This window comes from Silene latifolia, chromosome Y (genome assembly GCF_048544455.1).
Source record: "Silene latifolia isolate original U9 population chromosome Y, ASM4854445v1, whole genome shotgun sequence".
Classification (NCBI taxonomy): Eukaryota; Viridiplantae; Streptophyta; class Magnoliopsida; order Caryophyllales; family Caryophyllaceae; genus Silene; species Silene latifolia.
Genome location: NC_133538.1, coordinates 233,457,282 through 233,476,368, shown reverse-complemented (window position 1 = coordinate 233,476,368; position 19,087 = coordinate 233,457,282). Strand labels below are relative to the sequence as shown.

Genomic DNA, 19,087 nt, shown 5'->3' with positions numbered 1-19,087 from the left:
ACGTTTATGCCACAAGAAGGAGGAACATTCATTAGACCTTCCACGTTTCGAACTAACATTATTATGCACGGAAACATTATGAGAAACACAAAGAGATTCTGAAAACAATTTATCTAAATAAATTCGATACAATCCGTTTTCCAAAATTCCAGAACCAACAAAAATATTGTCTCGAAACATACTGAAACAACCTTGTCCAAAACTTAATTTAAAACCATCATTATCTAACTTAGAATCTGAAATTAAATTGCGTCCGAAGGAGGGAACATAAAGAGTATCCTCCAACTTCAACTTAAATCCAGTGCTTAATTCCAAGCTAAACCTTCCAATGGCTTCTATGGAGGCTTTATCTTTATTCCCCATGTATAAGGAGGCCTCATTTGGATTTATGGTTCTTGTCGTAAGGAATTCCTGCAAGGAATTCGAAACATGTACATTAGAGCCTGAATCTAGCCACCATGTATTAGAAGGAACTTCAACATAATTTGATTCGAACATACTAAAGCCAAAGGCTTGCCCTTCTTTTCGAACCAATTCTTACGCTTTATGCAGTCATTCTGAAAGTGCTCAGGTTTCTTACAGAAAAAACAACTTTCCTGCTTCTTGATATCCTTCTTTATGCGAGATCCAGATGACTTATCGGAAGGGCCGGACTTCATGCCCTTTCTGTTTCCAACTTACCCTTAGATTTCCCGCTTACATGATGCACATGATGTGCCTGGGATAAGCCAGTACTCTTACTTGAGGCATCAGCCTCATCTTTCTGTTTGATTCTTTATGCTTCCTGAACCAGTTTATTGGTCAATTCATTAACACTCCAAATTTCTTTAACAGTGTTGTAATGAAGATGGAAAGCATCAAACTTATCGGCAAAGAGTTGATGATAAACTGGGCGAGGAACGGATCCTCAACTTTCATTGAGTTTTCCCAACTTAGTGCCAGTTTCGTCATGTGTAACACATGTGTCTTTGCATGGTGGTTACACTCTCATTATATTTAGCAGTGGTAAGTTTAGACATAAGCCTTCCGCCTACCGCTTTATCGGTAGTCCGAAAGCGTTCCTTAATGATTTCCATGTACTTACCGGGTCGTGTTATGACTGTCTCCGAAATGGAGGACTTAATGTTTGGTGCGGTGGTAAGACGCAAAAACTTTAGGCAAAGACTATCAGATTTCTTCTACCAGTTATACTCTTCAAGTACTTCTTTACTCGCATCGGAAAATTTGGTTGGTGAGCCGACCCGATAAGCACTTGATCGAGTTCAAGGATCCCTAAATAGAACTCGAGATGCTCTTTCCATTCTGAGTAATTAGTAGCATCAAGTTGTGGAACACTTGGACACGATTATTGAGAGAGCTTTGCAACTGATCGCATTATGAACAATGCTCAAAACATTAGGCTTTGAGTTTAACACACAATAGCAATTATGACTAAGACTTGAAACTTAAATGAGTAACTCATAAACATTCATCATGCAAGTATAGTATACGTGGACAACCTACACATGCTTAATTACATAATAGAGTATACTCTCCTTAATGAGTGTTTCACTTTAATGTCAGGTTACCTATGGGTAAAACCTTAATACAAGTTACTTTACTCTCCTTAATGGGTGTTTTACTTTAATGTCAGGTTACCTGTGGGTAAAACCTTAATACAAGTTACTTTACCCTATTAGATGCTTAGTCGGAAATTCACTACATAATTTGAGTCCACTGTGGCGAATCTCAACCTAATGTGAATGTTCAATATGATTCCATTATGAGATTTGATCGCGTACGAGATGAAATCACTGTGGTGAATTTCAACTTGTCATAATGCGAAAGTCTCTTACATTCGATATCAAATGATATATTTACAAAAATAATATGTAGGCTTACAACAACAATATGATAATTATATTAACTTATGTACTTAATAATATAAATATCACACGAGCATACATAATTAAACATAAGGTATCGTAAACTATAATGCGAGAAGGTACTTATTCATGCTTAAGAGCTTCGATCGAGTGAAACATTAGCTCGATCGAGAACTATTACAAAAAAAAAACCATAATTTTTAACCAAAAACGTCCTTAAACTCAATGAAGACGTCAGAATTAGGCTTAAAAACGCTAACCCTGATATGCAGTCTGGTTTAGAACGCCGTTTACACTCGAAAAACATTATTATAACATCAAAATCCGACACTTTGAAAATCGATGAACAAGCAACTTTCTACGTGAAGCGTGCGCGTGAAGCGATCTTTGTCGAACAAAGTGTAGATGTGCGATTAAGAACCATAAACAAAAAAATACAAACATCATACGAATTGAAATAATTCGATTAGGACATCATAAGAATTGAAATAATTCAATTAGGGCATCATAAGAATTGAAATAATTCAATTAGGGCAGCGGAAACAATCATAATCAAACGAGTAAACAATCAACCATGAATGAAAATAATAACATCATAATTAAACATTAATTTCAATCAAAAGACATAATTGAAACATTAATCGAACTATAATCGCAATCACAATCCGCTCGATACCACATATAAACATAAATTTAGAGGATCTTGATTCATGCGGTGATAATTCTGAGATGAGTACTTACGTGGAGTAGTCATTAGATCTGATAAGGAGATTCCTTGAAATCAACAAGAAGATAAACTCCAATCTTTTGCCTTCTCCTGCCTCCTTTATTCTCTAATTCACTTCTTGTGTGTTTCTCTTAATGAATATGAATTAGGTTAAAACCACAAACAGGTGTAGCTTTTATTATATAGGTGGCAGGAGGGGCATAATTAGAAGTGAGCCTAATATGTTAATGGTCTGTAAACATTAACCGTAATCCACTTAGTCTATTACTCCGACTAAAAACCCGAAACATCATATTAGCTATTATCTATTAGAGTGACTGACGTCAGTAATTAGGTCCACATAATAGAGAATTAATATGATAATTCTTACAGAATTCCCCATCACGATTTCCTGGCTTGGAGACGGAGGAAAAAAGGATCCGTTTTGAGGAAAGGTTTGATGGATGCTAGTATTAATGTTTGCATGTATCACGTTTGGAGGCAACAAAACATGAGCAGGATTGAACTCAAAATCATCAGACCAAATTTCGTTGCTCATAATATAATTGTTGAACTCAGACAAAGATTCTAAAACACCATCAAGCTTCCTGTTGCTGGCAGAGATGAACGATGGATCCACCGACTTCTAAATTGTTTTAACCAATGATTGAATTCAGGGATGCACGAGGAGAATTCGAGAAAATAAAGGAAGGAGATGATAGGAGGATTTCTAGGGTTTGCCTTATTTTTTTTGACTTCCTAAGTTATGTTGTTAGGATTGGGATTTAGATAAGATTTCTTATCTTATCTTTGTTGTTTTGTTGTCTGGTCCATGTGATAGGGATTTGGGCCGTTATTAGACGGTGTTGGGCTGGGTATGCTCTCTGGTAGCAACAACCCGTCTTATACATGGTATCAATCTTGTAATGATCTTTTGATTCACTTATATAATTCTTACCTTTACAAAAAATTAATATATAACATAGTATTCAACAAACTTTATATACAATGCATCTAAATAGAAATATTTCAGATAATTTTTTTTAGTGCCACATGTCAAATCCACACTTTCTTAACCCAGCTTTATATATAGATATAAGATGTCAATGAAATTTGAAAATAACCCTAAAATTAATTGATAGTAATGACTAAACAAAGATCGAAATCTACAATCCCCATTCATCAATGACGCTCATCAACTCTAAACAATTACAAATGCTATCACCACTACTTGATCACATGACTGATGCCAAGGCCTAATACATCATTCGCTACCGTGACTAAATAAAAAACTCAAAAAACAGATATATAATCCCTCTCACAAAGTTTAAAAAGAATTTGAAAAATTTACGTGGATAAACTCAATCTACATTATATGCTACAACCTCAATAATTTGAATTCAACCTGTCTCATCCAATCCATCCAAATTTTTTTGTGGAAATTTAAGTTGGACAAGAAAACAAAGGAAAATTCTCTGTTGTATTCCTAAACTTTTTAGTTTTTCAAGTTGTACTCTTATTTTTTCTATATTCTACAGAGCTTCTTATTTAGTCTCTATAATGACCTTCTTCAATTCACAGTTTATTTGCTATCTCTCCAACATCCCTCATTTAACCTCAAATCTCACTCATGAACATCATATCGTCTTCTTTTATGAGAATCGTTACAAATTATATTTAACCAACCACAAATACCATTAATACCTCTTTCATAAAACATAAAATGATAACAAAGGTTTTACGGATTGTTGGAAAGATTAATTGATTGTTGGGTGAGTTAATAGATAATTAGGTGGACTAATTAGTACATGAGGGGTCAATGGGTAATTGGTTGACTGGATGAGTGAAATAATTTATCAAATAACGAATTAGTTAATGAAAACAATCAATAAGATCATATAGATTACAGAATTTACTCTATAGAGTTCTGGGTAGACCTGACAAATGGGTTAATCAGTTCGGGTTTAGGTCGGTTCAGTTCGGGTCGGGTCAGTTCGGGTCTTTTATTGTTTTCGGGTTAATTAGGGTTGAATCGGGTCATTTCGGGTTTAGGGTATGTTTCTGGTTTGTTAATCGGGTCAAGCGGGTCGGGTCATTTTTGGGTCAATGATTAAGAGAGAAAAAATCATTTCAAGTCATTTCAGTTCAATTAGAGTTATATTTTTTCGGGTCATTTTCGGGTTAGGGTTTCGGTTCGGGTTATTTTCGAGTCGGGTCAGTTACGGGTTAAGAAAGCTCGGGTCGTGTTCGGGTCGGGTCAGGTCAGTTCGGGTTTTCGGGTCACATTCGGGTGATATAGTTTTGGTCAATTTCGGATGTCGAATCAGCTTTTTCAGATCGGATCAACCAGATCGGACTGCTTTTGCCAGCTCTAGTTCTGGGATAACCGAAAAACTCAAGATACAATGTAAAATATAATCCCCAAAAAAAAAACAGAAGAGTGAGTCAGAGCATCCGCAAAGGTGAGGCTCCCCTATTTTCTCTTTTCTTTTCTTATTCGTCCACCTCATTTTCCACTAACTTTTCCATTTACTCTCCCCATTTCATAATTACATCTATGCAACAATGAGGTTTCTCAATTCACACACAGAAATTTGGGAATCTCTCCAAAAATAACACAAATTACCCTACTTTTTTTGGTACCTCCCCTTAAAACAGTAGACCTTCCCTACAAGCAGTGAACATTTAAACTTGAAAGTCGTCTAATCTACTCAGTTAAAAAATTCACCTGCATCACTTCCCTGAAGTCCGGAACTAGGATCTTCCCAATTTCTTCGATCTATCTACAGTCTATCAACCATTACTCATAATTTCTAGGGTTTATAATTTTCTGGAAAAATAAAATGAAGTCTTCATTTGGTATGCTCAAGAAATTCTCTTTCCTTAAAAATGATGCCGCTAAAGATCGCCACGATTTCCATCGTCCTCCTAAAATCGACGAACTTGCTCTCGCTTCTCAGGTTTCTTTTGATTTTTGATTTTTGAAGAATGAATGATCTTTTGTTTGATTTTTTTGTAATTGATTGATTATTTGCGAATGTTGTAATTTGGATTGCTAGATTAGGTTGATTTGATTTAGTACATTTTGTGATTTGAAGCAGCTTAGTTGAAGCTAGTGATAGCAAGTTGTTGATGATGATGATCTAGGTTTGGTGGTTGGTGAGTTAGGAAATTCATTAATTAGTTTTTTTTATCGAGTTGAGTTTTTGTTTGATTATGTTGTAATTAATTAACTGTAAATTATGTAATGTGGATTGTGAAATACAGGTACTAAATTAGGTTAATTGATTTAGTACATTGTGACATTTGTATCAGCTTAATTGAGGATTGAGGATAGTGTTAGTAAGTTGTTGATGACCTAGGATTTGGTGGTTGGTGAGTTTAGGAATTTCATGAAATTTTCATCTTGGCTCATTCAAAAACAGCCTCTTTGTGCTGATAACACGGGGCTAAGGCTGCGTATATCCGGTTCCGCCTTGCCCTGCAATTTGCGGGAGACATTGAGGTACTAGGGTAATATTGTTGTTGTTGTTGTAGTGAATGTGTGTTCGAAGGTAATGAGGTAAGTTTATCCCTGGGATTTGAGTTTGTGCGATCCGGTTTTGCACTGAAGACACATTTACCCCCTCAATATGGTGGTTGTTATATGTAAAACCGTCTTACAAGGGAATTTCTGTTTGCAACGAGGTCCCGAAAGAAATGTGATAGAGGAATTTTTTTGGGTATTACTGTCTGGCAGGAGATGCAGGACATGCGCAACTGCTATGATAGCTTGCTCTCTGCTGCTGCTGCGACTGCAAATTCTGCATATGGTATGAATGTAACGACTTGAGTTGATTTCTTTTTTTGCTGTAGCTTTGCAAATTTAGTCTATTCGTAGAAATGATAGCTCCTTCTATTGTTAGTGACATATCCTTTGCCTTCTTGTAGAATTATGCGTCTCTTCTATAACTTACTTTGTGATTTTTAGTATTAATTGACGCAGCTGTTGCATTAAATACTTTCCATAAGATTAATGTGGTAGAGAGTAATTAGATACTACTGGGAATCTAGCTTCCGAACTCAGATAGTCCGACTTCACAGCTCATATACAACAACAACAACATCAGAGCCTTAATCCCAAAATGATTTGGGGTCGGCTGACCTGTATCATCCTTTCGAACCGTCCATGGGTAAACGCACACCTCAAAATGCGAATAAAAAAAAGGGAAAATGAAAAACAAAAAGGAAGAACGAAAATGTAATTGAAAGTCAAGGTACACTTAGGGGTTTTAAAATCGAATTCCGGATTTCTTTTATAAAAACTTTAAATTTAAATCGAGAGAAAAGATTAAAACGATTTTTAAAAACTGAAATAGAATTAAGGATCCGGAATGAACCAAGTAAAATCTATAAGAAAGTGGTGGTAAAAAAGTGTAACAAAGGAGAGAAGAATAAATAATTTAATTTCTTTAAATTAAATAAAAAAACTAAATATGTCAAAAAAAAAAAAAAACATCAAATATTAAAAATCCACATGTATCCTTTCCCTACATTGTGCCCTCTCCGTCACCATACTCTCCTCAAGCCCCAGAAATCTCATATCGTGCTCTATCACTCTCACCCATGTCTGTCTCGGTCTTCCTCTATCTCTAGGGACCTTTTCTGTTCTCCAAGTCTCCTCCTAACTGGTGCGTCCATAGGTCTCCTTCTCACATGGCCAAACCATCTTAGTCGGTTTTCCATCATCTTGTCCTTTATTGGCGCCACTTTTACCTTTTCTCTAATCACCTAATTCCTTAACCGATCTTTCCTTGTATGTCCGCACATCCACCTCAACATGCGCATCTCCGCCATACTCATCTTTTGAATGTGACAATGTTTAACGGCCCAACACTCGGAACCGTAAAGTAAGGTAGGCCTAATTGCCGTGCGATAAAATTTTTCCTTTAATCTTTGGGGCATATCTTTATCGCATAGAAACCCTGAAGCACTCTTCCATTTCAACCATCCCGCTTTAATTCTGTGAGCCACATCTCCGTCTAACTCCCCATCTTTTTGAATAATAGATCCTAGATATCTGAAGAAATCAGACCCCTCAACAACATTCCCATCGAAAATAATATTCCCCGTCTCTGTCGATCTCAACCCCGCCACCTTAGTGAACTCCACCTTAGTGGACTCCACCTTAGTGAACTGGTACCTCAAATACTCAGTCTTACTCTTGCTCAGCCTAAACCCACGAGTCTCTAAAGTCTGCCTCCACAATTCCAACTTTCTCTCCACCCCCTCTTTTGTCTCATCAATCAACGCAATATCATCAGCAAACATCATACACCAAGGGATGTTGTCCTGAATATCCCTTGTCAACTCATCCATAACTATAGCAAAGAGAAAAGGACTAAGTGCGAAACCTTGATGCACCCCGATGGTAATGGGAAATTCTTCCGTTCTCCCAACATTAGTGCGAACACTTGCACTAGCCCCCTCATACATGTCCTTTATGAGGTCAATATATTTTCGCGACACACCCTTTCTCGCCAAAGCCCACCAAAGTACTTCTCTTGGTACCCTATCATATGCCTTTTCCAAGTCAATAAAAACCATATGCAAGTCCTTCTTCTTGTCCCGATGGTGTTCCATCAACTGTCTCATGATAAAAATCGCATCCATAGTCGATCTCCCGGGCATAAATCCAAATTGGTTATCCGAGATGTCTACACATCTCCTAAGCCTTTGCTCGATTACCCGCTCCCATAACTTCATCGTATGACTCATAAGTTTAATTCCCCGATAATTGGAACACTCTTGAACATCACCTTTGTTCTTGTACAAAGGGACAAGAGTGCTTCTCCTCCAAGCCGATGGCATCTTGTTGCTCCTCCAAATCTAAATTATTAAATGTGTATTGTTAAATGTTGAACCACATCCTAGAATGATTTAAATCACTTGGAGAAAAGTTCAGAGTTACTTCTGGAAGTTGTTTGAGTTTGAACTATATGAAGGATGATGGTGGCAGCGGTGATGTCGTGGGTACTTACAGGAAAAAGTGGTGATGTCATGGGTGTGTAGTGAGACCATGATAGAGGGAGGGTGCCAGAATTTGGTAACCAAAGGGTCTTCTGGTGAGGCAAGAAAGTGATGCTGTTTTGCTGCGCTATTAATCTATTATCCAAATTCCAATCTTCTCTTGAAATTAAGTTTCAATGACGTTTTTGGCGTGGGTAGCTTCATATGTGGTTTGAGCTGTAGCTCTTGGGTGGTGATCTTTTGCCCTTTTGTTGAATAGGTGTCACCCTCTTTGTATCCCTTCTACCATACTTCCTTGATTATTCTAAAAAGAAGATAATGAAGTATTAGATCTAGACTTGACAAATGGGTCTCTTAGGTAGGGATTTGGGTTAGGTTAGTTTCGGCCGGGTAACTTAATGTGAGTTACACATTAATTTGAGCGTCGGTTTGGGTTTGTTTCAGAGTTGATGTTACTTTGTCATTTTGGGTTGGGAATATTTCAAGTAGATCCAGGACACAGGGAAGGTTATGCGGACGTTCTACTATAAACCAAAAAAACATATTAGCTTTTATCAAAAATATTGTGTCCAATTTGTGTTTCTTTACTGCCGTAGATGATACCTAAGTCGTCTATTTATCATTTTTCACAATGTAACCCTCTGGAGGAGAACTCTGCTCTATTAAGTGTTAATATTTTTTTAGTTACCTTTATCTTTTTGGTGAGCCGAAGTCGTATGCTCCCAAAAATAAGTAATAAAGTCCTATTACCTAACTATATAGTAGAGGTAAGTCGAGTGTCGAATCCACAGGGAAAGCGATGTAATTAATGTGTAAAAAAGTAAAGAGTACAAGTAACAATAATAGGGGGGGTTTGTTGATTGAATAAGCTAATGACTAATAAGACAAAGTAATAAAGATGATTAATTCAGATGATTAAAGGTCTTGGTTCAACAAACATCCACTATCAACACACTAATTGGTCTTCGATTGTCTTTAATTCAATTACTCTCAAGTACTCTATTGTGGAAATACAAGTTTCCCCTTCCTCTTAAGTTTAGTCAACTAACTCGAAACGCGATATTAGAAGACCCTAATTATTGAATAATCTAAGCCAAGCGTCTAGATTTAATCCAACAACAGCATTAACGATCCAAGGAAGTAATAAAGATAACGATCTTTAACACACGCGGTTAACGATTCGAATTATATGTCTAGTCTCTACTTCGTCCTAATAACGATGAAACGCATACAAATTATTAGGGTAAAGTTTGCTACTTTAGTCTAGATTAATTGAACAATTACGGATTCAATTTCTAAACATGCAATAGATTAAAGTAAACAGTTACTAATTGATCAGATTAGCAAAAAGAAACAATAATCATTATATATGAGCAAGAGACATAAACAATACTTGAGAAATAAAGAAAGAAAGAACAATCTCACAATTAATTAATTGATAGCTTCAATTGTTGATCCAAGAAAGGGAGGATTAGTTCCTCATAATTTCTAAGTAAAAGTAATTAGGGTTCAATAGTGTTTTTTTCCAAATTACACTTATTGAATAAATATATGAATGATTAGAACTTGATACTTAACCTAATAATAAAAATAATAATAATATTTGTAGCTGAAAGTTGGAAACAAAGGAAATAAAACACGAGTAGAGCTGAGACACCCGCGACCCGCGCCTCAGCCCGCGACCCGCGCCACTTTCTGGTCCAGAAAACGTTGTTACGTCTTTTCGCTTTATTCCTTCCGTGCATCCTAAACCTTATGATTGCTGACCAATTAGTAAATGTTGGCCCAATATTGGACAAACCCACGTGATGTGCACCCTACAACTAGATAGTGGACTTTTATAATTTCTTGGCTATTCTTCTCGATTGCATTAGCCCATTTGACATTCTCATCTTCATCCAATACCTCTTTGTCTTGAACCCACATATTGAGTTCGTTACCCATGTCGTAAGATAAACCAAAAATCACACTTGATATTAAAATTCCACTTAAATATCCAAAACACAATAAATATTGTAAAATGAGAATTTATACAATTATGCCCCTAGAAACTCACTCATTCCAAGAATAATCACCCAAATTGACATTCATATACCGTAATAAACCCGTCTCATCACTTTCCTCCTTGTAAGTACCCTATCTCAAAAAGCTATGATACATCTTATATGGGTTTCATGATAAAAAATAAAAAAGTTATTATATCCACCTGGATGAAAGATCTACGTATTTTTGTTCCTGAAGCTTAAGTGATTTATATTTTGAAACGGAGGGATTATAAGAATAAATTTGACATCATGTTCGGATCCATTATAAGAATCTCATATTTTAAGTTTGTATATAAATGGTCTCTGACTACTGGCTTCAATTGGCGTTGCAGAGTTTTCAGAGTCTCTACGCGAAATGGGTGGCTGTCTACTGGACAAAGCTAAATTGTACAAGGATGGCGATAGTAGTACGTATCCCTCATTTTTTAACTTAGTAAAACTTAAGTTGTAGCTAGTAGCTATGTTACTTAGACTTGATTAGGAGTATCCAATATGTGCCCTTATCCAACCGCAGGGATTTGCTATTTGCAAAAAAAAAAGTCTTCATGTTTGTGCTTAGAGCCTTAGAATGAAGTGTTTTATGTGTTACTCTTGTTCGAGCTGAGACAAGTACACTAGTTACTATGAGTTAGAATAATATAGCTAGCAGTCTTTGCTTTCTTCTTTGCTTGTATTGACTATAGATAGTCATAGTCTTGACATTTTTTCTATGTTGCAAGTACACTATTGTCGAAGTTGTTGCAAATTTTCATATGCTTTGCGTCGTAAAAAGAACTATGGTAAGTATGGTTAACCTGCTTCAGATTACATAGTCCCTAATTTTGATGTAGCAGTATTGTTAGTCGTAGAGTTGAAAGAAGAACATATATAGCGGTTGCTGCAGTATGCTGGTTTCAGTTGTAAAGTAGATATTCAATTCACACATTTATATTAAAATTCTGATTTCATTAGTAGATTTCATGAGCTAACATTTGAAGCTACATCGTGAAAATGTTTTAAGTCAGTTCTTGTCAGTTGTGATTTCTGTTAGTCTTGCTGCTTTACTATCCCACGCATCTGGTGACATGAGTGGTCGTTAGGTGATTCTCGAAATCAGTGATTGTATTTTGATGTTATAGTCTTAATTAAGGCCTTCAGATATGAGTGTCAGTTCACTAAAGTGGCAGGGTTGAGATCGACAGAGGCGGGGAGTATTATTTTCGATGGGAATGTTGTTGAGGGGTCAGATTTCTTCAGATATCTAAGATCTATTATTCAAAAAGATGGGGAGTTAGACGGAGATGTGGTTCAAAGAATTAAAGCGGGATGGTTGAAATGGAAGAATGCTTCAGGGTTTTTATGCGATAAATATATGCCCCAAAGATTAAAGGGAAAATTTTATCGCACGACAATTAGGCCTGCCTTACTTTACGGTTCCGAGTGTTGGGCCGTGAAACATTGTCACATTGAAAAGATGAGTGTGGCGGAGATGCGTATGTTGAGGTGAATGTGCGAACATACAAGGAAAGATTGATTAAGGAATGAGGTGATTAGGGAAAAGGTAAATGTGGCGCCAATAGAGGACAAGATGATGGAAAACCGACTAAGATGGTTTGGTCATGTGAGAAGGAGACCTATGGACGCACCAGTTAGTTAGGAGTTAGTTAGGAGGCTGGAGACTTGGAGAACAGAAAAGGTCCCTAGAGGTAGAGGAAGACCGAGACAAACATGGTTGAGAGTGATAGAGCACGATATGAGATTTCTGGGGCTTGAGGAGAGTATGGTGACGGAGACGGCACAATGGAGGGAAAGGATACATGTGGATTTTTAGTATTTGATGTTTTTTTGACATATTTAGTGTTTTTATTTAATTTAAAAAAATTAAATTATTTGTTCTTCTCTCCTTTATTACACCTTTTTACCAACCACTTTCTTATATATTTTACTTGGTTTACTTTTACTGCATTCCGGATCCTTAATTCTATTTCGGTTTTCAAAATCGTTTTAATCCTTTCTCTCGATTTAAATTTGAAGGTTTTATAAAAGAAATCCGAAATTCGATTTTAAAACTTCTAAGTTTACCTTGACTTTCCATTACATTTTCGCTCTCCCTTTTGTTTTTCATTTTACCTTTTCTATTCGCATTTTGAGGTGTGCGTTCACCCATGGACGGTTCTAATGGATGATTCATGTCAGCCGACCCCAAATCATTTTGGGATTAAGGCTCTGATGTTGTTGTTGTTGTTGTTGTAGTCTTAATTAAGGCCTTATTCTTTGCTACTGTAAGTACTACTAGTGAAACTTGTTTTCTTCCTTTTTAGGTAAAATTTGTTTTCTGCGAATATGTTTTTCTTCTTTCCAAATAAGAAGTTTTTGACATTGTTATTTTAATTGTGAGTTCTTTGGGTTGCTGGACATCTGAATCTGATGATGGAAAAGGGAGTTCTTCCACCTTGAACATATAATGTTCTTTTGATTGCTATATATTGTGATGAATTTGTTGTGGTCTGAATGTGGTGGGTGATTAGCTTCTTTATATGTTTGCAGGAAAGGCCTTGTTGATGCTGGGAAACATTCAACTTGAACTTCGGAAACTTGTTGATCTTTATGTAAGTCCTAATTGTGATGGCTTTTCTTTCTGTTTATCATCAGTTTATTCTATCTTCACATGAAACCATGATATATAATGTTGTTCTTGTGTTTTGGCAGCGTTCCCATATATTCGTCACTATCACGAATCCATCAGAATCTCTTCTCAATCAACTTCAAACTGTGCAGGTATTCAATACTACAATTTATTAAATGAATATACGCAATTTTTTTCCTGCGGCTTCTCAGACTATCATTACCTATTTTCATAAACGTCTGTTTACTTGGTATGCAAGATCTTGACTGGATTCTTTTCCCTTTAATTAATATAGGAAATGAAACAGCAGTGTGATGAGAAAAGGTATGAACCTTGTCTACATAAGGTCTCTTTTTCTTCAATTCCACTTCCCTTTTCCCCACCAATTTTAAGCTGTCTAAAAACTAGAAAATGGTATGCAGAACTGTATACAAATACATACTGGCACAACAGCAAGAAAAAGGACGGTCAAAAGGTGGAAAAGGTGAAAGTTTTTCTATGGATCAGTTGAGGCAAGCCCATACTGAATATGAAGAGGAAGCTACTCTATGTGTTTTCAGGCTGAAGTCTCTAAAGGAAGGACAGTCGCGATGTCTTTTAACACAAGCAGCTCGTCATCATACTGCTCAGGTCTAGCTGGTGGTTCCTATCTGACTATCAATACCTTCAACAATATGTCTGCTACTAATTCTGATTCTTGTAACTTTAATGATTACGTTGTTTGAATTACAGTTAAACTTCTTCAAAAGGGGGATTAAATCGCTAGAGGCAATTGACCCATATGTAAAGCTGATTGCCGAAAAGCAACATATAGACTACCAACTTAGCGGGCTTGATGACAATGATGGAGAAGATGAGGAAGAAAACAGTTATGATTCTAAAGATCAAGGAGAATTAAGCTTTGACTATCGCCCACAAAAGCTGGGAAATGACGCTGTGGCGACGTCAAGGAACTCAATGGAGGTGAGCATCTGATGTAGCAATCACATGTGAAATATAATTGATTCATGAGTAAATGCCTTAGCAATCACATGGAGGTGAGCATCTGATGTAGCAGTCACATTTCAGTTTTCAAGTGATCCTACCTATTCTATTCAATGATTGAATTTCGAAGGTGTTATTTATCATATATTTCCTTCATCGCATTTAAATTTTCCACTTTGCGTCACAAATAGGGACAATATAAATGGGATAGTCATGAAGGTAGTACTTTATACCTTCAATGATCTAGGAAACATCGAGTCTGTACAATTTGCATTTGTGAATTTTTTCCTTGGGTTTTTCTCTTGGCTTTTATTTCCTCTCAGTCTCTCTCATCTAACAAATGCTAATTTATTGTGGTTTTGTTTCAGTTGGACCAGGAAGAAGAGTCGGTCCCCAAACCATCAACAATGGAAAATACAGAGGTATCTCACATCTCTGAAGTCTGAACTTTTGAATTTATTTTGTGAATCTGCAATGGAAAATGGGTTTGATCCATCAAGTGATTTATAATATTAAATTAATTTTATTATGACCCTCACATTATATAAAAGAAAAATTACTTAAAAGTCACTTACACTGTTACACCCCATGGCGCCATATATTTTCCAGCAATTAATATATTTTTTTGAATGTAATCTCTGGGTGCAGTTCAGATTTGAGAAAGTTCAAGCTGATTCACAGATGCTGGACAGTGAGCCAAGGACTAGTAACTACAGCCACTCTGCACCCATCCTCGCCGAAAAGAAGATTGATCCCGCTGAGAGAATAAGACGAATGCGTCCTTCCCTTACACAGAAGTTTCACACATATGTACTGCCTACTCCTGGTGATGCAAAACCTTCAAGTTCCACAAGAACAAGTTCAGCTCCTCGCTCTAGACCGAAAAACCTCTCGGACCAAAATATTTGGCTTTCATCCCCCATCGAAACCAATATGAATAAGCGAGACTCAAAAGAGGATTCCCAATCAGTTGGGAATAGCATCCAAGCCTCCACCCGTCTACCTCCTTTGGCCGATGGATTGCCTTCTCGGCCGAGTGATGCGGTTGATTCATCCGATCATAAGAAAATAAAAAGACAAGCTTTCTCCGGTCCTTTAAGCAATAATCCCCGCTCCACAAAATCTAGTTTATCTGCTTTTGGTCCAATTTCTGGCCCTATATCTCAACCTTTAATACCTCGACCATCATCTCCTAAAGCGTCACACCGCTCTCCTCCATCGGTGTCACCGCCCAAGATAAGTGAACATCATGAACTTCCTAGGCCACCTGGCAATGCGATCAACAAACCTGGATTCAGTGGATTTGCTGCTCCTTTCCCGTCAAAGAACTCTGAGTTTGCAGTGAAAAATAAAACCACATCTACTGCCTCTAATACAGCATCTCCCTTGCCAATGCCCCCAGTGACCTTTCCACGGAGTCTCTCTACACCTTCTAGCCACTATAGAGCTAAAGCTTTAAGCATCACAAAGGTTTTTGAGTCTTCTCAGCACAATAAAGATGCTGCTTCTCCTCCTCTGACACCTATGTCTTTATCAAATGCTAACACAGTATTAGCATCTCCTAGAGCTGGGACTTCGTCTCTCGAAAAATAAAAGGTATTGTCTCCTGTTCTAATTAAGCTTTCTAGATATCATATGTTTCTGCTGGCTACTTATTTGAATCAGAGCGCTGCGTAAATCTTTATTTAACGCGCTGAGCTCTGAGCTCTCCGGCATTCCTGATCTCCTGTATCATTGACTGTTGCATGTGCTGTAAATGTTTAAGGACTCGTGAAATTGATAAAGTATCCCCCATAAAATTGCAAGTGATACAGCAAATATATTACTACATAATTGTACAGAGTATTATTTTGCAGTTCCTTATCATGTTCCTCAATCACTCACCCAAACGCCACCTCATTTCAAAGAGTAGTTCCCATACCTTAAACCGTTCTTCATCCCCTCATATAATCCTTGATAACCCTTATCTTATTGTCCAATATAACCTTGTAAATTATCTGTTCCTAATACTTCTGCACCATAATCTTCCGAAGGGCGAAGGTATATCCTGAGGGTCTGTTTGCTTGCTTTATAATGAAATATGCTGTGTTCATGTTTAATATCTTTGAGGATAACTATCATCTATTCATTTTGTAGTTGGTCTCGATTGTTGTACGACAGTCATTATTATTATCAAGAAATGATGTGCATTGCAGAGAATTGGGTCATTGTATTCTGTTGGGATTTTTTTTTTTTTTTTTTTTTTGGGTTCATTCTATCATAATCACTCTCAGCCACAAAAATAGGAGTGCCATAATGACATGGTATGATTTTATTGCAGGTGGAAGAAAGATCCAATTGGTCGCCATCTCATAATGGGCACTGTGTACATTTTTTGTGCCCTTTCTTGTGTAGCTAGCTTATAATGTATGATTTCAATTTTGTTAATCTGCTTTTATCCTTTAACTGAGAATTCATTCTCGGTGCAACTGGATGTAACGACTAATAACGATATTCTTTTCTCAAAAGCGAATAATTTTATTTTCTTACCACGGTTGAGTTATACGTTAATGCGGCTTCTTATATGTGCTTGTAAGTTAAGTTGTAGCATCAGTCATTTAGTGAGCAGATTGATTGCTGATGAATCTAGTCTACTTGCATATATGGTACGTAACTACGAGTATTGTATACCAATGTCAACTTCTAAAATCGTGACTAACAAATTTCTAATACTGTTCATATTGGGTATGATTTACGGTTTCATATGTAGTGTATTCATCTATCGACTATTTTCTTGCTGTCAATTCTCCAGTTCCAAGACTATACAACTAGATGTACAATGAGCATTGTACATCCAAGGTTATTTTAGTCTTTTTTCAAATATTTTTGGAAAAAAAAGTAACGTAATTCAATTTTCAATCTAATTCTCATTTCTCTTTGACTGTTTCCATATTTTTCTAACTTCTCTTCATCTTCCTCCATCATCCAGTTAATGAATCATCTTCTCCCTTAAATTATTATAATTAATTGACTATGCGAAACTGAGCATCATCTTGAATAAATTTTTTTATTCAAAATTTCTAATGCATGAAAATAGTTGAAGCTCGTATTATTTTTACATTAGCTCGTATTCTTATCTGAATATCTCGTATTCTTATGTGATCGTATTTTAAAGCTCATGATCATTTTAAGCTCGTATTCTTTTTACATTAGCTCGTATTCTTATCTTAATAGCTCGTATTCTTATGTGCTCGTGTTTTTAAGCTTGTGATCCTTTTAACCTCGTGTTCTTTTTTTACTTTAGCTCGTATTCTTATCTTAATAGCTCGTATTCTTGTGTGCTCGTTTTTTTAAGTTCGTGATCCTCTTAAGCTCGTATTCTTATCTTAATAGCTCGTATTCTTAGGTGCTCGTATTCTTTTAATAATAGTTCGTATGATTGGTGTAGAAATTTATCTCAAAGTATTGTTAGATGCATTTTTCCTTCCTGATGATGATATAAATTGCTTCTCGTTCACGAAATATTGTTAGATGCGTTTTTCCTCCTTGATATGATGATGTAAATTGCTTCTCTTTCACCATTTTAGAATCAAAATTATGGAGAAGAGAGATTTGTCGAATGTCGTTTAACAGAAATTTAGAGAAGGGAAAGAAGAGGGTTTGTCGACTGAAGAGAAATTAGAATTAGGGAAAAAGAAGATGCATAGAATTTATTTTTACAAGTTTTATGCCCGTGCAATAATTGCACGGGTCTATTTGAAAGTTTGATACAATTAAAATATTAATCTAAGTGCGTGTACAATAATAAAATTTATGACATATAGTATTGTATATTTTGAAATATAACTTATACTCCGTCAGTTCAATACATAGTTTGAAATTTACAATCGCTCAAAAAGGGTAGTGGCAACTCGCAGATACATTTGTTATACGATAAAGTAAATTAATTTACTATGTTAAGCTCGATAAATCAATAATAAATAATTTGCATAATAAAATCCTCATAGTATACTCCATCCACTTCGGTTTTGATTAATAGTTTATGTTTTATTAATTGAATTTCTCTGACAATAAAGTAAACGTAAATTATTGATTGTAATAGAAGTAATAAGAAATTGTGTAAATTAAACTTGTCCAGTAAAAGAATAAAATACGTATATTTTAATAAATACTCTATATATTTTGATTAAAAAAATCAATGTGGTATTGAACCAATAAATTAGCTACAAAATCAAATTGAGTAGGATTATCAGCTAACACTTGATGGGTGAAGAAGGCATGAATCCCAAAGCCCATTATATACACCAAAAATCATCAAAACCCTACTCTTCATGTGTCTCTCTCTTTCTCTTTTTAATCGGCCTCCATCAAGAATTTCATCTCTCTTTACCAAAACAAAAACAAAAAAAAGAACAATTTTCATCTCCTCCATCATAAATCATAAATATCTTTTAAAGTTCAAATTACTTTTTGATTTAGTTAAATCTAATCATCTTATTCACACATTCACATCTATGTCGATGAACTTAATCAGATCTACCTACTACAATCCTTGTCGACAACATGGTTGGTGCACTCTACCTATGGTTCCTCAAATTAGTCATGCAAATGTTTATCATAATTACATGAAGTCAAAAATGGGTCCAAATGTATTTTTTTTTCTCTTTTAAGATATATGGTGTTATACTGATAAAAAAAGAAAAAGATATTTTTTTTACTTTCAATATATTATTTGGAATAAAATATTTTTTTTTTCCAAAAAAAAGGTTTGATTTTTTGTTTATATTTTGGATTTTAAAGCAAGTATTGCATGTTGTTTTATTAGTACTCGTTATATCTTGATTTTCTAAAAAAAAAAATTAATGGTGAGTGTTTATACTTTATTTTGGGTGTA

At 35.8% G+C, this 19,087-nt stretch overlaps 1 protein-coding gene across 1 annotated transcript; it reads left to right on the top strand.

Annotated features, from left to right (window-relative positions):
* Positions 1-5,250: 5,250 nt before the first annotated feature.
* On the top strand, positions 5,251-16,764 carry LOC141634157 (uncharacterized protein At2g33490-like). The gene is made up of 11 exons (XM_074446433.1): positions 5,251-5,531; positions 6,311-6,383; positions 10,958-11,032; positions 13,152-13,213; positions 13,314-13,382; positions 13,526-13,554; positions 13,653-13,860; positions 13,963-14,193; positions 14,583-14,636; positions 14,863-15,810; positions 16,535-16,764. The coding sequence occupies exons 1-10, from the start codon at positions 5,415-5,417 to the stop codon at positions 15,805-15,807; spliced, it is 1,863 nt and encodes a 620-aa protein (XP_074302534.1). The 5' UTR covers positions 5,251-5,414; the 3' UTR covers positions 15,808-15,810; positions 16,535-16,764.
* The last annotated feature ends 2,323 nt before the right edge of the window (positions 16,765-19,087 follow it).